Source organism: Cynara cardunculus (genome assembly GCF_001531365.2).
Source record: "Cynara cardunculus var. scolymus isolate 2C chromosome LG 6, CcrdV1, whole genome shotgun sequence".
Classification (NCBI taxonomy): domain Eukaryota; kingdom Viridiplantae; phylum Streptophyta; class Magnoliopsida; order Asterales; family Asteraceae; genus Cynara; species Cynara cardunculus.
This window is the reverse complement of record NC_037533.1, coordinates 9,311,993-9,335,547: the sequence shown is the minus strand read 5'-3', so window position 1 is coordinate 9,335,547 and position 23,555 is coordinate 9,311,993. Positions and strand designations below refer to the sequence as shown.

General features: G+C 37.2%; 3 protein-coding genes across 3 annotated transcripts; 1 reads left to right on the top strand and 2 right to left on the bottom strand.

The window, feature by feature from the left end:
* Positions 1–507: 507 nt before the first annotated feature.
* LOC112514127 (serine/arginine-rich splicing factor SC35-like) lies at positions 508–6,061 on the top strand. The gene is made up of 6 exons (XM_025120459.1): positions 508–517; positions 680–810; positions 1,704–1,755; positions 4,467–4,678; positions 5,206–5,326; positions 5,696–6,061. Exons 1-6 carry the CDS (start codon positions 508–510, stop codon positions 5,854–5,856), a joined length of 687 nt encoding a protein of 228 aa, XP_024976227.1. The 3' UTR covers positions 5,857–6,061.
* Positions 6,062–8,519: 2,458 nt separating this feature from the next.
* On the bottom strand, positions 8,520–9,077 carry LOC112514126. The gene has a single exon (XM_025120458.1). The coding sequence runs from the start codon at positions 9,075–9,077 to the stop codon at positions 8,520–8,522; it is 558 nt and encodes a 185-aa protein (XP_024976226.1).
* A 10,184-nt stretch (positions 9,078–19,261) lies between these two features.
* On the bottom strand, positions 19,262–21,260 carry LOC112514125 (zinc finger BED domain-containing protein RICESLEEPER 2-like). The gene is made up of 3 exons (XM_025120457.1): positions 20,712–21,260; positions 19,401–20,612; positions 19,262–19,324 (listed from the first exon to the last, which is right to left on the bottom strand). Exons 1-3 carry the CDS (start codon positions 21,258–21,260, stop codon positions 19,262–19,264), a joined length of 1,824 nt encoding a protein of 607 aa, XP_024976225.1.
* Positions 21,261–23,555: the final 2,295 nt, after the last annotated feature.

Here is a 23,555-nt window from a genome sequence, read left to right as displayed (position 1 = left end):
ATTGTTATGTATTTACGTCAAATTTTAAGTTGGAAAAATTGTTATGTATTTTGAATTATTTTACATAACTTATGATTTTAGTTTTGTTTTCATAAAATATAACAAGATTTTTAAGTCCGTTAGCCCATGAGTTGTTTTCATAAAATATAACAAGATTTTTAAGTCCGTTAGCCCATGAGCAAGCCCGACCCGTTTATAGGACGGGTATGTGTAAATTTTCAAGCCATAAAAATTGGCTTATTTTTTACCATATTAGGCCTATTGGATATAAAAATAGGTTAAACCCGATCCTGTTCGACCCAATTTCACAAATGAAAAGCTCTAATTTTGATTTACTATAGAAAACATTAGTCTTTGATTTATATGGGTTTTGATTTCAGTTTAATTTAGATTTTAGGATTTGTTCTTGATGTTCTTCAAGGAGAAGATGAAAATTAAAAACGGGAAAAAAATAAAAACCCTTAATATGATAGAATAACCGTAATAACATCGAATCTAACGGAAAAGATGGATGACCGTTTGGTTCAGGGACTAAAAACCTACACAAAGTGCAAAGCACACGCCCTTTTATGGTAAACGAAGTTTAGGGATCAAAACAGTGACTTTAAACATACCACAGGGACCAAAACTGTAATTTAATCTAATGTGGAAGACAATCCAACGAAAATCCCTTCCTCAGTCTTGGCAACGCTGACTTTTATCTACGTCTTCGACTCTTCGGTGTCTTTTCTCTCTCTCTTCGACGCCAATTTTTCCCCCTTCTTCCTGCTTCTGCAATGTCCTCCAACCCTAGTTGCACTGTTTACATTGGTATGTTTTCGAATCTATCCTACACTAATCTTACTCTTTCATTGCATTCTTGTTTAAACATTTAAATATCAATGGATGAGTGACATATTACTTTATTAGGGCTAGTTCATGATAGTTTTTGAATATTCATTTCTGTAGCAGTTGCACTTGGGGTAATTGTTGTTAGACTAGCGGTAAAATGTATGATTAACACGATGATTACGTTCATAGCAGTATCCCTGAACTTCAACTTGTACCGGTTTTATTTTGAAGTTGAGAACATTTGAGTCATAGGTAACTAGTGGATCTTGATTGACTTATGTATACTGATTTATCACCTTTTTGTAAAGACTTTGCAGTGGGATTTGCTTTCAACTGAGTAACATAACTCATCTTAACAGACACCGTGCATTAAAACAGCTATTTGCGTCTTAATGGCACTATTTTGTTAAATTTTGTCCATCTGTCTTTTAGTCATCTAAATTGGGTTTTAGATTATGCACATGCCACAAAGGTAAGGGTTACATCACTGAATATGCAAGATCCCAACACCTACATGCCACAAAGGTAAGGGTTAAATCACTGAATATGCAAGAGCACGACACCTCCCATCCCGAAAAACTGGTTTCCAAGCAATGAGCCAGTGAGAGATCTTCTGTATTCTCTGGATGAGCCCCATGGCCTTCCATCCTTGGCCAACAACATTCTATTTTACCGTACACAAGTCTGTTGTTTTGTAATTGTACACAGTTAGACCAGACCAGGTTGAAATGTCAGTCTACATGTTTTATTTGGCAAACAAGATTTATAGTGGGGATTGTCATACTTGTATCCCCAGAATGTAGTTGGGTTCATATGAGATCAATAATCTAGAATCATTTCTGATGTCTAGGAAATGATGGTGTTAAATGCAGGAGTCATTTATTGGATGTTTGTTGCATAAAGGAGACCCTTCTGCAGAACAATGTATGTAATGGCTGTTTGAGCAAGTACCAATGTTGGTTTGGTTGACTGTTTGGGTTTTCAGATGAGAGAAGGGATTGACCTCAGGGATCAACGGCAAAGAGTCATGGKCAAAACATGCAACTAGAAAATTTAGGGGACATGTACTTTGCAGAAGGGTATATAGAGTGAGAGAATGAAGCCATTTTGTTTATATAAAATTGTCAGCAAGAATAGCATCCCCCAAGTTGGTGAGAGTATTGAAATGAATCAATAAAGTTCAAGCCACCATGAGGATATGAAGCTTTTTTTAGCCACATAGTTGTATTGAGATGCACATGCATGTGAGGAGGATTTATGCAAGATCCCTTGTTTAGACCTAAATAAAAGAAAACATGCTGTGATGTATTCTTAGACATCATCACTATATAGAGTTTCAACAAATAAATTGAACAGGTTTCTGGTAGCATATGCACAAAAATCACAAAAAGTGGAGGAGAATAGGAGATTGTACTTCCAAATTTTGATTAATTAACCCAATACTAATACAAGGGTAGCACCAACTGAAGTTATATGGGCTTCAAGCATCAGGATACATTAACTTAGAAGTTTTTTATTTTAAATTTTCTATATATACACTATATATGTATGTATCTATCTAAAATAAATGCATGTAGGATTCGGCTCAATCTTTTTGGTAAAAGATTGGGCCAAGTTTAATTGAAATTCAATTAAGAGAATGAATGTTATTCATCCAAAGTATCCATTGTCTCAAACTCAAGTTTGATCTCCTTCCATACAAATTTGGAAAATACTTATTTCGGATGAGCCAAATCGATAGGAGGAACCGAATTAGTTCTGCAGCATTGGCACCAATATGATCTAGGTGACATCAACTATGAGTGTTTTTCCAACTGATATGACTCCCATAGAAAATTGGAAATAGGGGAAAACTCTAGCTTCAGTTTCTTCAGAGTAGAGGAGGAAGGATCTCCCAGTTCTGGCAATAGACATTCCTACATCTGTGATATTCACATCACTAAATTTTTTTTATTGGTTGCAATTTGTCTAACTGGTAATCACTAAGCCAATCAATCTATTCATCCTTTCAAAGATACGTAGCCAGTAGGAAAGAAGATTACAGAACTATTAAGATTTTTAGCTACTTGATCGTCGAATATAATGCGTAAGGAGAGGTTTGGATGTAACAGAAATTGATCAGGGTAAACTAAGTACAATGTTAATCAAGCCTAAACTACTAATTGGACAAGAACCATTAGCTAGTCTAACATTTCAACAGGAAGAAGTGTTCAAAGATACCAAAGGGCCTTTGGCCTAGCGGTATCGTAGCCCTTGGCCTTCTAGGAGGTCAGGGGTTCAAACCTCACCATAGGTGAGGAGGGTGTGTGAGTTTATTTGTTGCATTTGCCGTATATAAATATTATATACTTCAAAAAAAAAAAAGTGTTCAAAGATAAATATTCTTATCCCCATTGATTTGATTCTTAGGCACTCAAATCAATAATCCATGATGAAGGGCATGCAGAAAGATAGGCAAGGAGTAGAATGCTCCCGAATTTGGTGAAACTTGTACTGTAAATAGTAGTCACCATTGTAAATGTTTTGCACATATCATATAGTTTATTTTTAACAATCAACAGTGAGTTAATTAGAATAGGTCGACTTATGAATACATGATAAGGAGATAACTTAATTCTACATCAAATGGCATAATAACCTTCTAGGAATGTTTCTTAAAGTATAAAGTTGGACAGTACATAGCCAACAGTTGCAGTCATGCTATTCTTTTGTTGATCCGCATAGAGGGCTGGGGATATGATTAAAGCTGAACACATGATGGTAGGTGGAGATGTTCTATCAAATATCAATAAATGTCTACTATTAGGTTGGTTATCATTATCTTCTTGTTCATTTTGCTAACTAGAGCTGGTGATGGTACATTAATTTGGATAAAGAAATGGGCATATACTTTGTTAACGGTAAAAGCCTTAAAACCAAACAAAACCTAGCAAACCCAATAAATCCTACGCAGAGGTAGTGTCTAGAGGGTAGGATGTATGCAGGCTTTTTCTTTTCCTCTACTCCAAGAAGTAGAGATGTATCCATGAAGACTCCCGACTTGTAAAACAAAAACTAAAAGAAACGAGAGAGCAAGCTACAGGTGAGAGTGTGTGCAATCAAGCAACTGGTACATTAAACAAACACAACAACATGGACAAATGTGAGGAAAATAGGTTAAAACAAACCAGGAAACCCGAAACCCAATATTGACAACTACTAGTGCAAGAAGAGAAGCCAAGACTAACTTACAGTAGAAAGTTCACAAAAATAGATACGATAATAGACATGATAAGTAGGAATAACTAAGAGATTCCTTCTTTATTAAAAAAGGAAATGAAAAAAGACATTTTTTTAACAGTTATGTTGCTTAAATATATTTGGTTAAATGTTCAGTTGGGGGTAGTGAATGAATGACTTAATGCTTCATTTTATTCCGAAACTCTTCCTTYATCATTCTTTCTTGGAATTGCAACTAGACTCCGGTTGTGCTTCTGTGAGAGGACCATCTTGCATATTAACAAATATTTGCATTTATGTACGAGTGATCTTTTGCTTTATTTGCAAATTATTTTTGGTTAAATGAATATTGTGGTGCTTGTCTGTTACCCTGTTATGCATCTTACAGTAACTGATCTGTCAGTTTTTATGCACAGGTAACTTGGATGAACGAGTAAGTGATCGGGTTTTATACGATATCCTAATACAGGCTGGTCGGGTGGTTGACTTGCACATTCCTCGAGACAGGGAAACTGATAGACCAAAAGGTTTTGCTTTTGCAGAATATGAAACCAAGGAGATTGCTGATTATGCTGTGAAGCTGTTTTCTGGCCTTGTGACTCTTTACAACCGAACTTTGAGATTTGGAGTAATTTATCCTTTCCCTTGAGCTACTTAACTTTTATACAGTCTGTGTCCTGCTTTCATATGTTCAATACATTCTTGTCTACAAAGGTGGAATTTGTTGATTTGGCTTCACAAAAACAATAGGTTTGGTCAAATTTGTTGTATTTTTACTTATAGATTAAAATGAAAAAGAGCCTTGTGTCTTTTGGGACAGAGGTAAGATGCTTTATATATCTTTCAAATCTGTAGCATATAGCTGTGCTTTCTATATCTTTCGCTAAACATTTCTTGCAAGACCCTCCGAAACAGCATCTCTGTCTCTTCGAACAAAGTAATGTCTGTGTAAATCATATCCCCATGCCCCTACCTCCAGATGAGATATACTGGGTTTGATTTTAGATTATAGTGAAAAAAGCATATTCAAAAACATGAAGTTACTTTTAAACAACTAGTTGCTGGTACAATTGTTTTCAACTTTGCATAGAACCAAGTTTAGTGTCTATTTATTTGCTCTGTATAATAAATTACTGATATTCGCTCTTAGAACAGATTTCTGGCCAAGACAAATCTGCACCAAACACACAAGCTTCAACGCTTGCATCAAATTCTCCTTTCAAATCAAGGCTAAATGTAGAGGTTTCTCCGAGCTCTTTGTCACAATATACACAAGGTGAAGCGTCTCACTCCATGTCTTCTTTTATATTTGAAGTATATAATATTTAGTTACTGAAAAACTCGCACACTTCTTGCTTTTGGAAGTTGGGATCCACTGGAAACATGGGTACCGCTGGGCCAAAGGCCATTTCATGTCTTCTTTTGAAGTATATAATACTTATATACGCCAAATACTCACACACTCTCCTCACTTTTGGTGAGGTTTGAACACTTGACCTCTAGGAACGCTGGACTTTACGGCCAACACAACAACAACCCTTTGGTCACTTTGTCTTTGTGGATTTATGATTTGCTTCTGATTTGCAGTTGATCTAATAATCAAATGTGATAGTTCTTGATGAATTCTTGTCTATTGGTATGTCAGTTTCACCTGGTGCGGTACAATTATCTAATGTAAATAGATCACAGATGGATCACAACAATTATGACCATCGAAGAGGTCATGGGGCAACTTGGGATGGTACCAACCTTTCTACGTCAAACCGCTATGATACAAGTAACCCAAAACATCATGATCGTTATTAAATCTGTTAGTAGTTGTTATCGATCATTGGAGCATTAGATGGATTTGCTGATGATCTAAGCTCATCTTTTAGTAACGTAGTTGTGGCATGACGAACTCGGTTTGGTATTTCTTGCAACATCTGCTTACTTAGCATCTGTCTGGATTGAATGTTTGACCTCAAGTAATACCAAGCAAGCTGAAAGCCTGTCACACTTATCTTTGAAATATGTGTGATTGTTTCTGCATGTGTCATAAGTGACAAGTCTCTTATATGTCGAGGGAGCTTTTGGTCTCCTGAAAATAACATAGCTTAGCTCAACCATCTAATTTCCGAGAAGAGAACCTTAAAAATATTGAGAACCGTCAAAACCAATGAAACATTTATAGTTTCACATGTGAAACAATAATGTATTATTACAAATGAAACAATAAGGCTGCACAAGTTGTACATGTGAAGCAATACCATATTACTTTTCATGTGAAAAAGTAATACCACCATGAATTCAAGCCATAGATGAATTGTTGAGATTGGTTCTCATCGTTTTTGAGGTTTTATTCAAAGTGATTATGTATCTATTAGGCCATTTTTTGAACTTTGAATCAATAAATTATCTATATTCATGATCACAAATAATCGCTTATATAAGGATTGTGATATAAAATTCTGTGTCACATAAAAAGCTTTTTTTCAAAAAGATCAGTTTTGCAAACTCCCTTTGTTTTAATTTATTTTGAAGATTTTAGTTTAAATATGGCCCCTTGCTTTTTAATCCAAAACATGAGGATTCTTCTGTTCTTTTTTTTCATCGGATCTTCACTTGAACCTCCCTTGTCTTTTCTTACGAGAGATTCATTTAGGAACACATGAATTAATCACAATTATGCATCTCATTTAATGCAACGCCTCTTATTAAATGATAGTTTTAATCAAAAGCATTAAAAAAGACAACTAAGGTAATTTTCATAGCCTAGCCCTAGCTTATGATAACCTACTTCTTCTCTCACTTTTTTCTTTTTATAGGCGAGGTTGCCTATAAGTCGGAGCTAATTGAAGAACTTCAAGGCATCCATAACACGTTCCATGTATCTAATATAAGGAAGTGTTTGACTGATGAAAGTGCCCATGTGACTGTTAAGAATGTAAAGGTGGACATTGAGGGTGCATTTGGTACGTAGACATGACAGCTATTCAGCGTTTAGTAAGACATGATAAGACAGAACTGGTTAAAATGACCAATTTACCCCAGTGAGCTGTTTAGTGTTTTTTCACTAAATAATCGATATAAATGTTAACAAATACTATTTAAAAATACAAAAGAAATTCTAAAATCAATATTAATTAAAACTCACATTCATAAATCAAAAGATTTAAACATCATGTTCACCAACACAAAAGTTGAAATATTTACCAACATTCAAATGTTTCTTTTGTGTACCAAGAGACTTAAACACAAAAGATCAAATGTTTACAATTGTATACCAAAAGACTTAAACACAAAAGATCAAATATTTACCGACTAACATCACATGTCTAACTTCTTTAAGATGGTCCTCACAAATTTTGGCTTCAAAGTAGCATTAATGCTATTCCATAGGCGTAGTTGAATCGAGTTATCAACAAAATACATACTAATAGCAATAACCTGATCATCATCAAAACTTATGTTGCTTAACTCATCGGGCATAGTTTGTAAACCCGGAGTACCAACAACTGATACCAACTTATCCATTTTCTCGGATAACGAATTCAACCCCTTTTCAATTATCTTGATTGCATCTTCACAAACACCAACTTTTCTCTTTCTCTTAGGCTTCTATGTCTTGTGGAATGGAGGATGCAGAAACGCCATTAGAAAGAGTAGTCAAAGGCACATTCAATTCTTCGGTATCAGCACCGACTTCACTTTCTAGATTGATGTGCTCCAATGCATCTGTGGCAGATTCCGCCATCGATCATGTAGCTCGATCTTTTCCAAATATCGTTTTCAGTCGCATATTGGGGAAACGGTTTGTTGACAATATAATTTTTGCTTGGATGTTTCTATAAAAAAATGCATAAATATATATAATGTTAATCACTATCCATATGAAATTAAGTATCAAATAATCACATAAAAAATATAAGTGTTACCTTTAAGTATTCCTCTAACACTTGAGCATCCATCGTTACGCATTGATGCACATCATTCCAACCAAAACCACTTGTATTCAACATGTCATAAGCTGCTGAATATTTATCTTTAAGCCGCTTCATTTTGTTTTGGATATGTTTTGATGTTATATTGAGGCCCGAGATGTTTTCACACATATTTAAAACGATTTGCTCATATGTGCCGGTCAGAAAACACTCATTATCACTCCTACCACCGGCGGCTACAATATCTTGTAGAATGCTAATCAGTACATGCTCTTTTTGGATACTCCARTTACGTCTATTTGCCATCTTTTAAATTCCAAAATTAACACCATGACAATAGTAATAAAACAATACGTTACGATAAGCATTTTAAAAACTCAACAATATTAATAAAACAATACGTTACGATAACATTTTAAAATTCAACATTAGCAACAAAATAAAACATTACTATACATTTTAAAGTTCAACATTTATAACAAAATAATACATTACGATAACATTTTAAAATTCAAAAATAGTAATAAAACAATACATTGAGTCCATTCATCTACTTGACATCCACGACTGAAACATCTCTTGGGCTATGTCATCTCTCCACTGAGTCCACTCATTACCTGATTCACCAACATCAATAGATTCAACTTGCTCTTCCCCTATAGGCATATCTTCTAGTGTGAGTGTTGTGTTTTCTTCCAGATCAAGAACCATGTTCATCCTAATAAAATTATGTAGCAAAGCACATGCTATGACCATTCTTCCTTGAAGTTTTATTGGATAGAAAGAAGGAGTTCGTAATATGGCCCAACGTTTATTCAAAATACCAAAACACCTTTGTATGATATTCCTAGCTTGTGAGTGTTTCATGTTAAAATGTTCTTCCTTATTTGTAGGTGTATGACCAGTGTGTTCGCATTTTCGTAAATGATATCTAGTACCTCTATATGGTACCAAAAATCCGTTAGCATTGACATATCCTGCATCAGCCAAATAGTAATTACCCATTGGGACTTTTAAACCATTATTCCTTGTAACTGCATCTCGTAGTACCCTAGAATCGGTAGCCGAACCTTCCCAACCGGATAAATCATAGATAAATTTCATGTCCCGAGTGCATGCACCTAATACATTAATAACAATATGACCCTTTCACCAAAGGACCTTTGGCCTAGCGGTATCGTAGCCCTTAGCGTTCTAGGAGGTCAGGGGTTCAAACCTCACCATAGGTGAGGAGGGTGTGTGAGTTTATTTGTTGCATTTGCCGTATATAAATATTATATACTTCAAAAAAAAAAACAATATGACCCTTTCTTGTTCGGTATATTGGTTTATCGGACTCATGTACAGTCACTTTAATGTATGTTCCATCTATTGCTCCTAGACAACCCTATAAACAAAATAACTTGGTTTTAGCTAAATAGTAAATGTTTTATATTACAAATAATGAGAGAAGTTAACAAGGATTACCTTAAACCATTTCCATCTTCTGTCGGTACAATCATCCTCTACCGGTGTTGGTTTGCTAAACAAAATGTCTTGCAATCGCAACAAAGCACTTAAAACTCGATGAATATACCTACTAATTGTTTCCCCCGACCTATAAAATCTAACTTGAAGACATCTATTTTTGGTGTGATGTGCTAAAATRTTTACAAATGTAGCAACTTGTTCTTCAATTGTCACATTACCATCATATAATAGTCCACCACGTGTTTTTAGCAACTCACACAAAATAGCAAATGCATTCCTATCCATTTGCAACTCATTTACACAAATAATGTCACTTTCACGTGTGATGTGTTGGATTTCTATCGATCTAATTTGAAATCTAGTGAATGTTCTTTGTCTTAAAATTCTCCTCCGATCATGTCTTGTTCATATTCAATTAACCAATTCGCAAAATTGGCCAAAAGTATGAGCAAGTCGATGTAAGCATTCAACACTTTAATAACTACAATTAGATGGTTCTGATCCATTCTATAGAAACAAAACAAAATCAAATGGAAGCAATTATCTACATATGTTCTAAATTCATGTAACATTACTCTCAATGTGCTTCAAGTCAGTGGGATGTAGACTATAAAATGTTCTAATGAAAGGCAAAGATCGTAATACCGTATGTAGTAACTTCAAGTTAATGGGATGTAGTCACTATAAACTGATGTGATTCAATTCCACTTTTGGTTTAGGAAGTGGGTATTGAATGATTGTGTTTTTTTTTTTAATTAACCATGAATGTGGGTTTATTTACTGCATGCATATGTATTGATATTCTTCTTTAGTTATGATACTCATGATGATGGTTTTCTCCATGTCGTTGCTTTTTTAGCCGTAAATAATGAAATTGCCCTTTTTATCAACCAAGTGATTTAGGTCATATTTCAGATTAGGATCAATAGATGTTTGTAAATTGATGCTCATGAATTTAGTTATTTATTGGCTCTTGGGTTTGTCATTTGTATGAAATCAAAGGATACCTCTAAAGATAGGGAAAGACAAGACTTTCTAGCTGTTTAAGATATGAATGAAATCAGTTTGTTATTTCTGTTTCATATTGTTGATTATAATCTATGTTGTAGACTTGTAGGTAAGATCGATACAGTAGAGGAGAGACTTTCTAGCTGTTATTTCTGTTTCATAAAGGAGAGATCGATACAATAGATGAGATATAACCAGTGGTTTTGGTTCTTGCAAAAGTAGAAGCTTTTTAATTTAATGATACCTTAAATAATCTATTGCAAATATGCAATCGCTCTATATTGAGATTGAAGTTTGATACTTGTGCAGCCAGAAGAGAAAAAGAATAATGTTTTGGAATGCTGAACTTGGTGCTTTGTTTGGAAATTATAGCACACTGGTTTTTCATATCACCAGAAATAACAAAATAACAGGGTTTTCGTTTTTAGCTTCTTGCAATTCTAGTTCTTGAAGGAATTCTAATTAATTAATGCATGTGATGCAATAGATGAATTGGTTGGATATCGAGTATATGTGGCTATACGTGATATCTGTATCCAAACTTACTCTCTGCTCTGTTTCACATCTTTACTTGAGAAATTATAAATTGAACATTCCTAGGCCTGTTATATCAAGTCCCGACCGTATTCGGGCCTAAACTACAGAACGAGCAAAATGTGCGGATATCGATAACATAAAGCTCCTGTATTTTTCTTCTAGCATCAATCGATTTCAAAAACAATAGAGAGAGTAGAGATCGATTACCTGAGAGGATGGAGAGAGTAGAGGGGAGATCGATCTTGATAAAGGAGAGGGTAGAACGAGTCGACCTTGATGAAGGAGACGAGATTGATGAAGGAGACAAGATGAGGCAGACTGTTGTGTTTGAGAAGAAAGAGGTTGAGTTACGTATTAGATTTTGAGGGTAGATTGGTCAAATATTTTCTCGTTCCATTTAGTTCTAGGGGTAAGGGTGAACTACCGTGTCCCGTGTGTGTTTTAGTTAGTTCTATCTTGTTCCACTTAAGGACACACCAAACATGGGACAATTGTGTCCTGTCCTGTCCCACCCTGTTCAGGGTACCAAACGCACCCTGAAGAACCATAAGCAATCAAAGAAATAAGAAAATTTCTCACGTAGAAGTTCGGTGGAAACTTTATAAAGGGCAATAAACCATTTGTGAATCTAAGAGAGAGATAAGATTAAAGTGTATCCTCATTTGTTTACTTGCAGCATATTTAGGGGACGAAATTTTGTTAAGGAGGAGAGTTTGTAATAACCGTTGAAAAATTACCACTTCAATTAAATCAAGGGGCATTATGTCAAGTAGAGAAATAGAAGGAACTATTTTGTCAAGGTGCCAACTAAGGAAAGTTGATGGATTCTTATAACCTCAATTAAACCACTTCATTTAAATCTCGGAAAATGAAAGGTGACAAGCTATTGTGATTAAATTACTAAATCACAAGAATTATGAAGGAAAATGAAAGGTTGGGAAACCGACACCAAGATTAACTATGAAAAGGATAGGAAGGTTGTAGCTTCATATATAAACCTTCGAGATCTAAAGAGAGAGTAAGGCAAAGGTCCACACAGGAAAAGAAGATGCATTTCTGTAGGTCAATTTCAGCAGGTTCGACGTAACTTAGGGGGACGGTGGCCACCTTGATGATTGGTTAGGTTACGACTTAAATGCCGAGTACATGTGACTTTTTAAATGGTTGTATGCGATATTTAAAATTATATGCAAGCTTGCATTGGATTTTTATGAGTTCAATGGGTTGCATCTGCATTAACGTGATATATTTTGAACATGCATCATCATGTCTATTTTTATATTTGTTAAGCAATGAGGTGTACTATGACGTCGACTGTAAAAACAAACATGTTATGTGAGTCTGTTAGTCAAAATCCAACTATGAGGGCAAACATATTGTGTGAGCTTGTATAGTTGTTGGATCTAAGCCGTAAGAGTGGACATGTTGTGTGAGTTTGCCAGGTAAAGTTTTGTGAAGTATACACCTTCCATAATGTCGTTGCTTTGTGAAATGTGTTATTTTCTTCAATTGCATGCTTAAGTTATGAAGCTCTGCAAAAATTGTTTATTGTAAAAGTTGTTCGTGCATGAAAACCGTGGATTCACTGGGCCCTAGGCTCACCCAAACTCTGTTAAAACTTTTGCAACCTATGCGACTATTAGACTGGGGAAAAAAGTGGGATAAAAGAGAGATATGATGATTGACACCTGAAGAAGAATATGTACATATCGAAGCATTGATATATAGAGAAAATTATTTGACATTAGGATACCATTTTGATATATTGAAATATTCTAAATTTTAGGACGTTACAAACACAAACTTGACCGATAAATGCAATGGGATAATAAGGAATTCTGTTACCTTAAGACCATTGTAGTTGTGATAATTTGTATGTATGCATTTGCATGCTTATCATTGTTTCTTTGTGCCTTCGAATGATTTGAATATTCTTTCACCTTATCGGAGGTTATTGTTGCATTACTCAAGTTATAATAGTTCATTTCTTGAGAATGCAATTTTTTTTTATTAACATGCTTATACATTTATGATTATGGATAATGACTTCTAGCCTTTGTCGGTTAAGCTTTGCAAGTGATATAGTGTTGTACTCCCGCTTGTACAATACAAGTGACGAAAGTTCATTAGGTTGAATGTAAGTTTTAATAAAATTTACCACACTTTGTGGAGGCTATGTTATGGAGTATTTATAATACAAAGATACACAAAATTAGGAAAAGATATTTTCAATCAATGATTATCCTAATTTATAGCTTAGATAATATATCTATGATTTGTTATGAGATATATCCTTAATAATAATATATCTACGATTTGTTATGAGATTTATCCTTAATACCCCCCCTCAAGCGAATTGGCGGAGGTCCAACTCGTAACTTTGTACGAAAATGCTCAAGAAAGGCTTTTGGTGAAGATATCCGCCAGTTGAAGCTTGGTTGGAACAAAACGAGTATATAATTTCCCAGATGAGACAAGATCGCGAACAAAGTGAATCAATATCAATATGGTTCGCCTGTTTATGAGATACATGATTCAGACTGAGAAAGATAGCACTCTGGTTATCACAAAGGAGAGTAGGCTGGTCTGGAGGCAAGACATGAAGCTCACGAAGTAGATGAGTGACCCATATAATTTCTATATAGCAGTGTTGGCCATGGCACGATATTCGGATTCACATCTAGAGGGAGAGATAATAGGTTGTTTCTTGGCACTCCAAATTTCCACAAAGAAATATGGAGTATCCATAAGTAGACCGTCGAGTATCAAGACAACGAGTCCAATCCGCGTTCGAGTAACCAAGTATAGAGGGTGTTGGTGAATGGGAAAATGAGAGTTCAAAAGAAATTGTCACTTTGACGTAACAGAGTATTCGTTTGACAACATGAAAGTGATAAAGCGTGGGAGCATATAGAAATTGACTCACTTGGTTGACAACATAGGATAAATCGGGACACGTAATGGTAAGATATTGGAGTGCACCAACAAGGGATCGGTATGTGGTAGGATCCGCAAAGGGCGTACTGAAGTTCGTAAGGTAATCCGTTGTGGAGAAGGGAGTAGCCACGGGTTTGGAATCCAGCCCGAACAAGAACGTCACTGGCATATTTGGCTTGACTTAAAAATAAACCACCACTATCATAAGTAACCTCAAGACCAAGAAAGTAACTAAGAGGCCCCAAATCTTTAATTGCAAACTCTTGGTTGAGACGATCGATGAAGTGTTTTATCATATCAGGATGATTGCCGGTAAGAATGATATCATCAACGTAGACGAAGAGATACAAAGTACAGGAGCCCAAATGATACACAAAAAGAGAGGTATCAGAACGACTACATAGAAACCCAATTTTGTGAGAAAAGAGTTGAGGCGTTGAAACCATGCTCGCGAGGATTGTTTGAGACCATATAATGCCTTCTTGAGCTGACAAATGTGGCTAGGAAAACATAGGTCAATGAAACCTGGTGGTTGCTCCATAAACACGCTTTTAGTAAAATGACCATTGAGGAAGGCGTTCTTGACATCTAGCTGATGGAGAGGCCATTTATGAAGGAAAACTAGTGAAAGAACAATTTGAACAGTGGAAGCCTTCACAATGGGACTGAAGGTGAGGGAGTAGTCCAAACCCGGTATTTGAGTGAACCCTTGAGCAACTAAGCGAACCTTAGTCGCTTGATAGTATCATCAGAGTGGTACTTTGTGCGAAAGACCCATTTAGAGCCAACAACATTGGATGACTGCGGGCGGGGAACGAGAGTCCAAGTGTTATTGTTCTAAAGAGTTGTCATTTCTTCTGTCATAGCAGCAAATCATTTTGGGCAGTTGTTTTAAAGCCACATGGTTCTTTGGTAGTGAACATGGCTAAATGAAGGGATTATGTTCGAGTTGAGCAAGATCGAGTATATGTCGCTTTTTGAAAATAACGACACAGGCCCGAGTGGTCATATGATGCGTGGAGGTGGTTGGCGCCGTAGATGGAGGCACGAACATGGGTACGGACATTGCGACAATGGGCAGCGAGTTGGTGTTGACCATAGGTAAGGGTGGTGGCACAACGGTTGCCGGGTTTTCAGACTGTTGTGGAGTGGACTGGACAGTGGTTTGTTTCTTCGTATGTTCGAAGCAAAACAAACAATGGGCTAAGGCAGCATAAGTGGGTTGCACTATGGGAGGAGAAGGGTCATCAATAGGAGGCGGGTGGCTTCGTCGGGCCAGATTCAGGCTAGGATTGAGAGCTCGTTGAAGCTAGAAAATACCAAGGAGGCAAGATAGACAATTGGCCATTTTCCAACAAAGAGAAAATTATTCTCATCAAATTGAACATGTCGAGATGTGTAAATCCGCGAGGTGGTTAAGTCTAAACACCGATATCCCTTGTATTGGGTGTTGTAGCCAATAAAGACACATGATAAGCTCTGCGTTGCTGATTTATGTGGAGAGTAATCACACAGGTACAGAAATATCCGACAACCAAACACACGAAAAGTGTCATAATTTGGCACCGATCCAAATAGTAACTCGAATGGACTTTTCTGTTGGAGGACTTTGGATGGTAACCTGTTAATGATGTATGTGGCTGATAACAACGCATCCACCCGAAGAGATGCAGGAGCATGAGCATTAAAGAGCATGGCAAGCCCAGTTTCCGTAATATGACGATGCTTCTGCTCGACATGCCCATTTTGCTGGGGTGTATAAGGGCATGAGATTTGATGATGTGTGTCATTCGAAAGAAAAAGATTTCGCACTTGGTGATTAAGAAATTCCGTACCATTATCACTCTGAAAGGTTTTGAGTTTATACAACCAAATTGAGTTTGAACAAAAATCAAGAAAGCCGAGATAACTCCAAACACATAGGATTTTGAACGTAAGGGATAAAATCACGTGAAATGTGAAAAATCATCAACAAAGATAATATAGTAAAGATAGTCGTTCGTAGAGTTAATAAGAGAAGGACCCAATAAGTCACAATGAATTAAGTTCGAAACATGCAAAGAGCGTTTTGAATTAATATGAAATGGTAAACATTTACTCTTGGAGAGTTGACAAAAAAAAAACAAATGTTGGGGCTTAGGTAATAAAGAAGTAACAAACAAACGGCCTGTTTTTACTAAAAAGGAAATAACATCAAAAGAGACATGTCCCAAATAATTGTACCAAACTTCAAAGGAAGCTTTCAGCTGATTTGAAGAAAAGGTCGCTAAAACCCCCTGTTGGCCGTGCTAAAAATGTAAAGACTACGATCAAGTCGTCCCCGAGCTAGAATTGCCTTGGAAAGGTGATGCTGAATAAGAAAGAAAGTGTCAGAAAAGAACACGTCAACATGTTGATCTCGTGTTAGTTTACTAATAGAAAGTAAATTTTTTGTAACATGAGGAACGACAAGGACACCAAATAGATTGATATTTTACGAAGGCACGAATTACCGATGTGAGAGATAGGAAGAGTATTACCATTTCCAAAGGTAACATGATCCTTGCCGGAATAGGGTTTGGAAGTGTCAAGATTGGATAGAGATGGCGTCATGTGGGACGTTGCTCTGGTATCAACATACCAATTCGGAGAGTTGTCAGTGACATGACACTGCGAATGGAAGGCGGTGGCAAGGTTGGCATCGATGGCATTAGATCATGCAGCAAAGGAGGCAAGATCGGGACACTGAGTTGCATATGACCATCCTTGCGACATAATTGACAATGGGGTGGTCGGAGACCACGACCATGTCCACCAAAATAGCCTCCACTACTGTTTGAAGAGCGACCACGACCATTCGTATAAGAACCGTGATGGATTTGAGAAAAAGATCATGTGCTTCTTCTTGATAGAGTACATCATGGAAGGAGAGACAAGGCTTGATTGCATGTTGAGCTGTGAAGAAGGTCTCAAAAGAGGGGCCAAGACCACATAAGAACCAGTGGGATTTATCGAGGTCTTCAATCGGATGACGAATCGCAATAAGTTGATCACAGAAGGATTTAAATTGGCAGCATAGTCGGAGAAAAATAAATTACCTTTTTGAAGACGACGCAAGGAGTCACGTAGGATCTGCATGCATTTAATACAATCGTGACTATAGGCGTTTTCAAGAGCAAGCCAAACATCACGAGCGGTCTTAAGACTGAGGGCTTCGGCCATGGCTTCTTCAGAAAGAGAAGATTGAAGAAAGATAAGGGCTTGCTGAGCGTTTTCATGCCATGAAATATAAACGGGATTTGGGACAATCTTTGTGTCGACTTCAATGGTAGAGGGCGACAGTAGAGAGGTGCCGTCAATGTGTCCGGTAAGATTCTGATAGGAAAGAAGCGGCATGATTTGATTTCGCCATAGGAGGTAATTGGAAGATGAAAGTTTAATAGTTAACATGTGTAAGAAAGTGGAGAGAGGGAGGGAGAGATCATCGTCGACAACCATAGGGAGAGGAGAAAGGCGGCGAGACTAGGGTTTTAGGAGCAAATTAGGTTGATACCACACTTTGTGGAGGCTATATTATTGGGTATTTATAATACAAAGATACATAAAATTAGGAAAAGATATTTACAATCAATGACTATCCTAATTTATAGCCTAGATAATATATCTATTTTTTTCAAAGATTGAGAAGAACCGCATGTCTGCGGTTTGGCAGTTCTTGTTTTCCCATTTCATCCAATGTTTGGGAGGCAAGATTGGTGGCCAAGATCAACCCTCCAAAGTTGCATTGAACATTGGCATCTCTGTCATTCGTCAACGCCCAATAAACTTTGCTGGTGTGATCTTTGAAGATCTGGTGCTGAAGCTGAACAAGCGCCGAAGGGAGAAGGTAGTACCTTACACCAGGTTCTTGTCCATGGTGTTTGCCAAGATTTTTGGCAACAAGTACCCATCTACAAGCTTGATCCAGAATCTTGGATCATAAGCTGAGGAATGAAGACATTGCACTCTCTGCAATTGTGCCTGCACATCCTTCTTCATTTTCTTCAACTATGTCGGTATGTCCTTACCTTGCTCTGGTGGTCAAGACTAAGGAAAACCCCCCAAAGTCTATCCCAACCACCACCTCCTGTTCTTCCAAAAGAACCTCCTCTCAAACCACTCTTGGTTCTCTATCGAAGGCCAAGAAAGCCAAAAAGGGGATAACCACATCTCTGGCTGTTACCTCTCAAAAGGTTTCAACTATTGAAACTAGCCTTAATCCCGAGGCACCTTCATCTTGGTCTCCTCCAATCTCTTCAGTGATTTCTACAATCACTGTCGTATATGTGGCTCCGATCCCAACCGCCTCAGTGACCCAAATCACTGAAGGTGTGAATATCATCATAGCCACTGATGAACACCCACTTCCACCAGTCTCAGCCATCTTTTCTTCTCCTCTTTCTTTGGTCTCGACACGTGCTCATGACTCATCAACGATTGTCCTCACTGATGATGAAGCACCCACTATAGGACCTGAGGTTGCTCTTCTCGAAACACCTTAGTTAATGGACGCCTATCCTCTCGAAGGCAACATGGAGAGAATCAATTGATGAACCCTCAGGTCCTTGTGGCGAAAGAACCCCAGCCATGGAAGAGGAATATAACATGGCTGATGACGTGAAGCTGCTACTCCCCGCCGTAGAGATTATCTTCATAAAAATGGATGAAGTCCATAAAGGCATGCCTCTCAGGGATGATGTTTCTGCTAACATCTCAGCTGTCAAAGCTGACGTCAATGAGGTCAAGGAACAACTTTCTGCGGTGCAAGTTACTGTGCGCACCAACGCTGAGGCTATCTCTGCTCTAACCAGCAAAGCCGATGAAGCGAATGCTCAGCTTGCCAGGCATGGTGAGTTGTTGTAGCTAGGGGTGTAAATGATGCGAGTCGAGCTCGAGTATCATTATACTCGACTCGAACTCGAAACCTAATCTCGAAGCTCGAACTCGACTCAAAAACTCGCGAGTAGTCAAAATTGAAGCTCGACTCGAACTCGATAACTATTTTTCAGGCTCGAACTCGAACTCGAACTCGATTCAAGCTCGAACTAAGCTCGAATCAAGCTCGGACTAAGCTCGAATCAAGCTCGAACTCGAACTCGAACTCGAATCAAGCTCAAATCAAGCTCGAACTTGTTTAATGCATGACAATAATAAGAAGTTCAAAATAAATTTAAAAACCAACAAATTAAATCCAGAAAATTAAGAGTTTACAACCAAATTATAAATCCATCAAYAAATCAAAACGAAGTCGAGAAAAATACAATATTAAAACCAAGTACTTATAAATCCATCAACAAATCAACAATCTTATTTCGCTTTCAAATCCCGGGTTCCATGAACGGCACTTGAATAAAGATTTCCTTTGGTTGTTCTTCGTTCTCCTACAATAAAAACAAAAACAAATTAGTGTACATGTTAAAGGTAAAGATAAATAACTTAGCATATTTAAGCATTTACCTTATTCTTCCTTTTCACGCCATGGAGTGATCTACACCAATCACTCGTGCACATTAACATTTGTACCGTTTCCGGAGCAAGAGAAGCTCTATAAGGATCTATTACACGACCACCGGCACTAAAAGTTGCCTCCGAAGCCACAGTAGTGATAGGAACAGACAAGATATTTGCAGCCATTCTAGATAAAATTCGGAACTTGTTTGATTGTTCCTTCCACCAAGATAAGACATTAAATTTGTAGTCTTGACTAAAGAAACACCCCTCTTCTAGATACATATCAAGCTCAGATTTCACACGAGTTACCGATGTCTCCCCACTAAAAACATCTAACAAAAGTTCAGATAAACCACTAGATCCATCATTTCCTTCACGAGTATTTGATCCAAATTCACATTCGACACTTTCATCCCCAATAGAAGAAGAATACATTCTCACATATTCATCAAAAAGCTCATACATCACSTCTTTGACTTTACTAATATTATCCCGAGCTACACTTAAAGGAAACATTTTAGGCCATGCAATCTCTATAGCCCTCATTTTCAATCTAGGGTCTAACACGGTYCCTATTGACATTAGCATGTTACACTCCCCCCAATATTTATCAAATCTCTCTTTCATGTGGTTTACCATACTTCTAACAAAATCATCATTCGAYTGAGATTGTTTATCCAACATAACTTTAATCCTTYGTACTTCAGSAAGAAACAAGYTGGAAGTTGGATATTCAGAACCAGATATGGAGTTAGTAGCATCTTTAAATATTTTCAATATATCAAGCAATTTTGCAATCTTACTCCATTCCTCTTCAGTAGGACAAGAAGTATAATTACGATCATGCAAAGAATATCGAGGAAATACCTGTCTAAACTTGATGGCACAATCTAGCATATCGTATGTTGAATTCCAACGTGTCTTGCATTCAAGAACTAACTTCYGATGATTCATGTTGTATTGGCTTACAAGTTCACCAAAACGCTTAAGACGTGCTTCACTTGAGTTCAAGTAATCAACGGTATCATGAACTTTCACAATAATATCCTTCACTTGTTGAAGACCATGTTGAACCATAATGTTAAGAATGTGGGCACAACATCGGACGTGAAACAATTTTCCACCGCAAATAAGCCTCCCATTTGATTCAAAATTATCCTTCAAAATTGCAATACAAGAATCATTTGCAGATGCATTGTCCACAAAAATTGTGAAAACCTAACACGAATACACAAAGATTAAGTTTTATTAGTACACAAGTCATAAATAAAAWMAAATACATATATACACTAATTTATTAACCAAATTAGAACTTACTTTGTCCTCAATTTCCCACTCCCTTAGACATGTTAAGATGCAATCAGCTATATTTGCACCTTTACGTGGAGGAGGCAAATGAACAAATTTAATCACCCTCTTTTGAAGCTTCCATTCAAGATCCACAAAATGAGCGGTAATCACCATATATTCAATTTTTTGTGGCTTTGACTTCCATAAATCTGTAGTCAAACTTACTCGTTCTACTTTCTTGAACAAATCTTTTAGCCTTTTCTTCTCCAACTCATAGACTTTGAAAGCGTCTGCTTTAATAGTAACTCGAGATACACGGTTCCATTCAGGTATTCCCCTTTTCATCATCAAATTAAATCCTTCCTCCTCAACAATACTGAAAGGATGCTCATGCATAGTGATCCAATGGGCTATCCCCTCTCGCATCTTTAACATGTCAAGTTTACCATTATGTAAAGCACTAACAAATCCAGATTGATTTGTACCAGTGCTCGAATCAGATGGCAAAAAATTAATCAACTTTTGTTGTCTCACGTGTTTCGCTTTCATAACACAAGATTCCAAATGTCGGTGCATATGGGTAGTGCTCTTAGATTTCAAAAGAGAAAGAGGAGTTTTACAATACTTGCACCTTACTTTCCATTGATTTTTTATCATTTCAGGATCAAAAAATTCATCCCATACTTTTGATCTTCTTTGTCTTTTAGAGTTATGAAAAACATTATTATCATTCTCAACTTCTTTATTTGTGGTGTTAAGGGGGGGGGGGGTTCACAAGGCTCTTCATTAACCTCCATGGACACATTCTCCCCTTCATTTGATCCTCCTTCATCAACAATTACATCCAAATCTTCATTTGAAGCACCAACAGCCGTAGAAGATACTTGTGGTCCACTAGACATCTCTAGAATTGTAAATGTTTGGTCAACGATAATATCCACAACAATAATAATTGTAAATGGTGATTGCAAATTCATATAGGAATCAAAATTTAAACATACCAAAAATAATATCCACAACAATAATARWTCTATTAGTTACTTGTAGATGTGYAGTAACCAAAAAGGAATCAAAATTAAAAACAGAAATCAAACAAGCAACCAAATTACCAAACACAGTAAACACATATTTGTTCCCATAGATGTGAAATATGTTTTAACTTGATTAGACCCCTGTTCGAATAACATATCGGCTTGTACCTTCACGGTCGCAGATAATATGTTTTAACTTGTAGATGTTTTTAGTAGAGAAAATAGTATTAGACCTTGTACCTTTGCGGATGTGGRGGGAGGAGCCGAGGAGAAGAAGATTRWTGACGGAGAAGAAGACGGGTGGGAAGCGACGAGGGAGGGAGAGCCGAGAGATGATTGATGACGGAGAAGAAGACGGGTGGGAAGCGACGACGCCGACTGGTCTCGATTCTGGTCTCTGGAAGCGATGAGCGATGGCTGATGAGGGAGGGAGAGCCAAAGGAGGAGGCAACCTGGTGAGTGGTGAGGTAAAAAAATGAAAAGTGAAAAGTAAAAACCCTAATTGTGAAAGTTGAAATTGAAAAGGCGGAGGTTGGAGGGAGACTAAAATGTGTATATTTTATAAATTATATTAAAAGAAATCATATTAAAATCACATTAATATTATATTATAAATTAATTGTTATTAATTTCTTATATTGTATATTTTATAAAATGTATTATATAATTAATTATATAAAAATATATTCGAGTATCTCACGAGCCTATCGAGTCGAGTATCAGATAGCTCGGCTCGGCTCGTTAGTATGTCGAGTCGAGCTCGAGTTCGAGTCGAGCTTATTCGAGTCGAGTGTTGACCGAGTATTGACTGAGTCGATTTCGAGTAGCTCGCGAGTTGTCTCGTCTCATTTACACCCCTAGTTGCGGCATATGCTGGAGCTCCTTCAACGTCCAGTACCAGCTCTTACACCCTTCTTCATAGATATGGATCGCCTCATGCTGGATCAGGCTCTAGAAGTCAGTCTTCTTCAAGCGAGATCGTTGAGTGTCTGAGTTTTTATAACCTCTTCTCTCGTCAAGCTGATGACAAAGAGGGGGATAAATATTTAGATGCTGCTACTGTTGTCCCTACAACTGATGTTGAAGCTGATGCTCCTAGAGCTGAAGCTAATRAAGCTGAGTTTGTTCATGAAACCATCACTTCCCATGAAGCTAATGAAGTTGAGGTCGTTGATGAAGCCGCCAGAGCTGTTGCTGAAGCTCATGACGAAGACCTTCCTATCACCCCTGCAGTTGATGCTGGTGATAAGGAAGATGATGATGAAGACGATGACAATGAAGATGACGATGATTCTCCAACCTATCCTGACGCTGGAAAGGATGTCAATGGTGATGATGATGAAGACGACGTTGATGATGACTTCACAATTCAGTACCATAAACCCACCAACTCTCTAAAAAGGAGTCTCTCTTAGAGATTCTTCATCCCAGGGGGAGAAAGAGAGAAAAAGAGAAAGAGACTTCCATAAAGAACCAGAACACCACATCGAAAGACAAAGGTGTTGCTGAAGAAGGAAATCTCAAGGTATTATTCAAACCTATCGTGCTTCAAAGTACAGAATCGTCCAGGTTTGCTATTGTTACTTCCTTTTGTCAACTCTCTTCTATCCCTTCTACTACCTGCGGTCGGCTAGAGAAATAGGTACCTGAAAACCCAACCTCCAGTGTTCCTAGCGACCAGTAGATGTCTCAGCTTAAGGAGTGTTGATCATCTCTCTCAGTTATTTGATGATAATCCTTTTTCCCTTTCACGTTGTATTTGTGTTTCTGTATTTTCAGTTCCAGCGATCATCACTGAGTATGTTCAGTGATTGCTGAAAAACTTGCATTGTAAATTCAT

Coding starts and splice junctions, on each gene's coding strand:
- LOC112514127 (XM_025120459.1), top strand. Junction 811..1,703: donor TAGTTGCACTGTTTACATTG/GTATGTTTTCGA, acceptor TGTTAAATGCAG/GAGTCATTTATTGGATGTTT. Junction 4,679..5,205: donor ACCGAACTTTGAGATTTGGA/GTAATTTATCCT, acceptor CTCTTAGAACAG/ATTTCTGGCCAAGACAAATC.
- LOC112514126 (XM_025120458.1), bottom strand. CDS start 9,077: ATGAAATTTATCTATGATTTATCCGGTTGGGAAGGTTCGGCTACCGAT.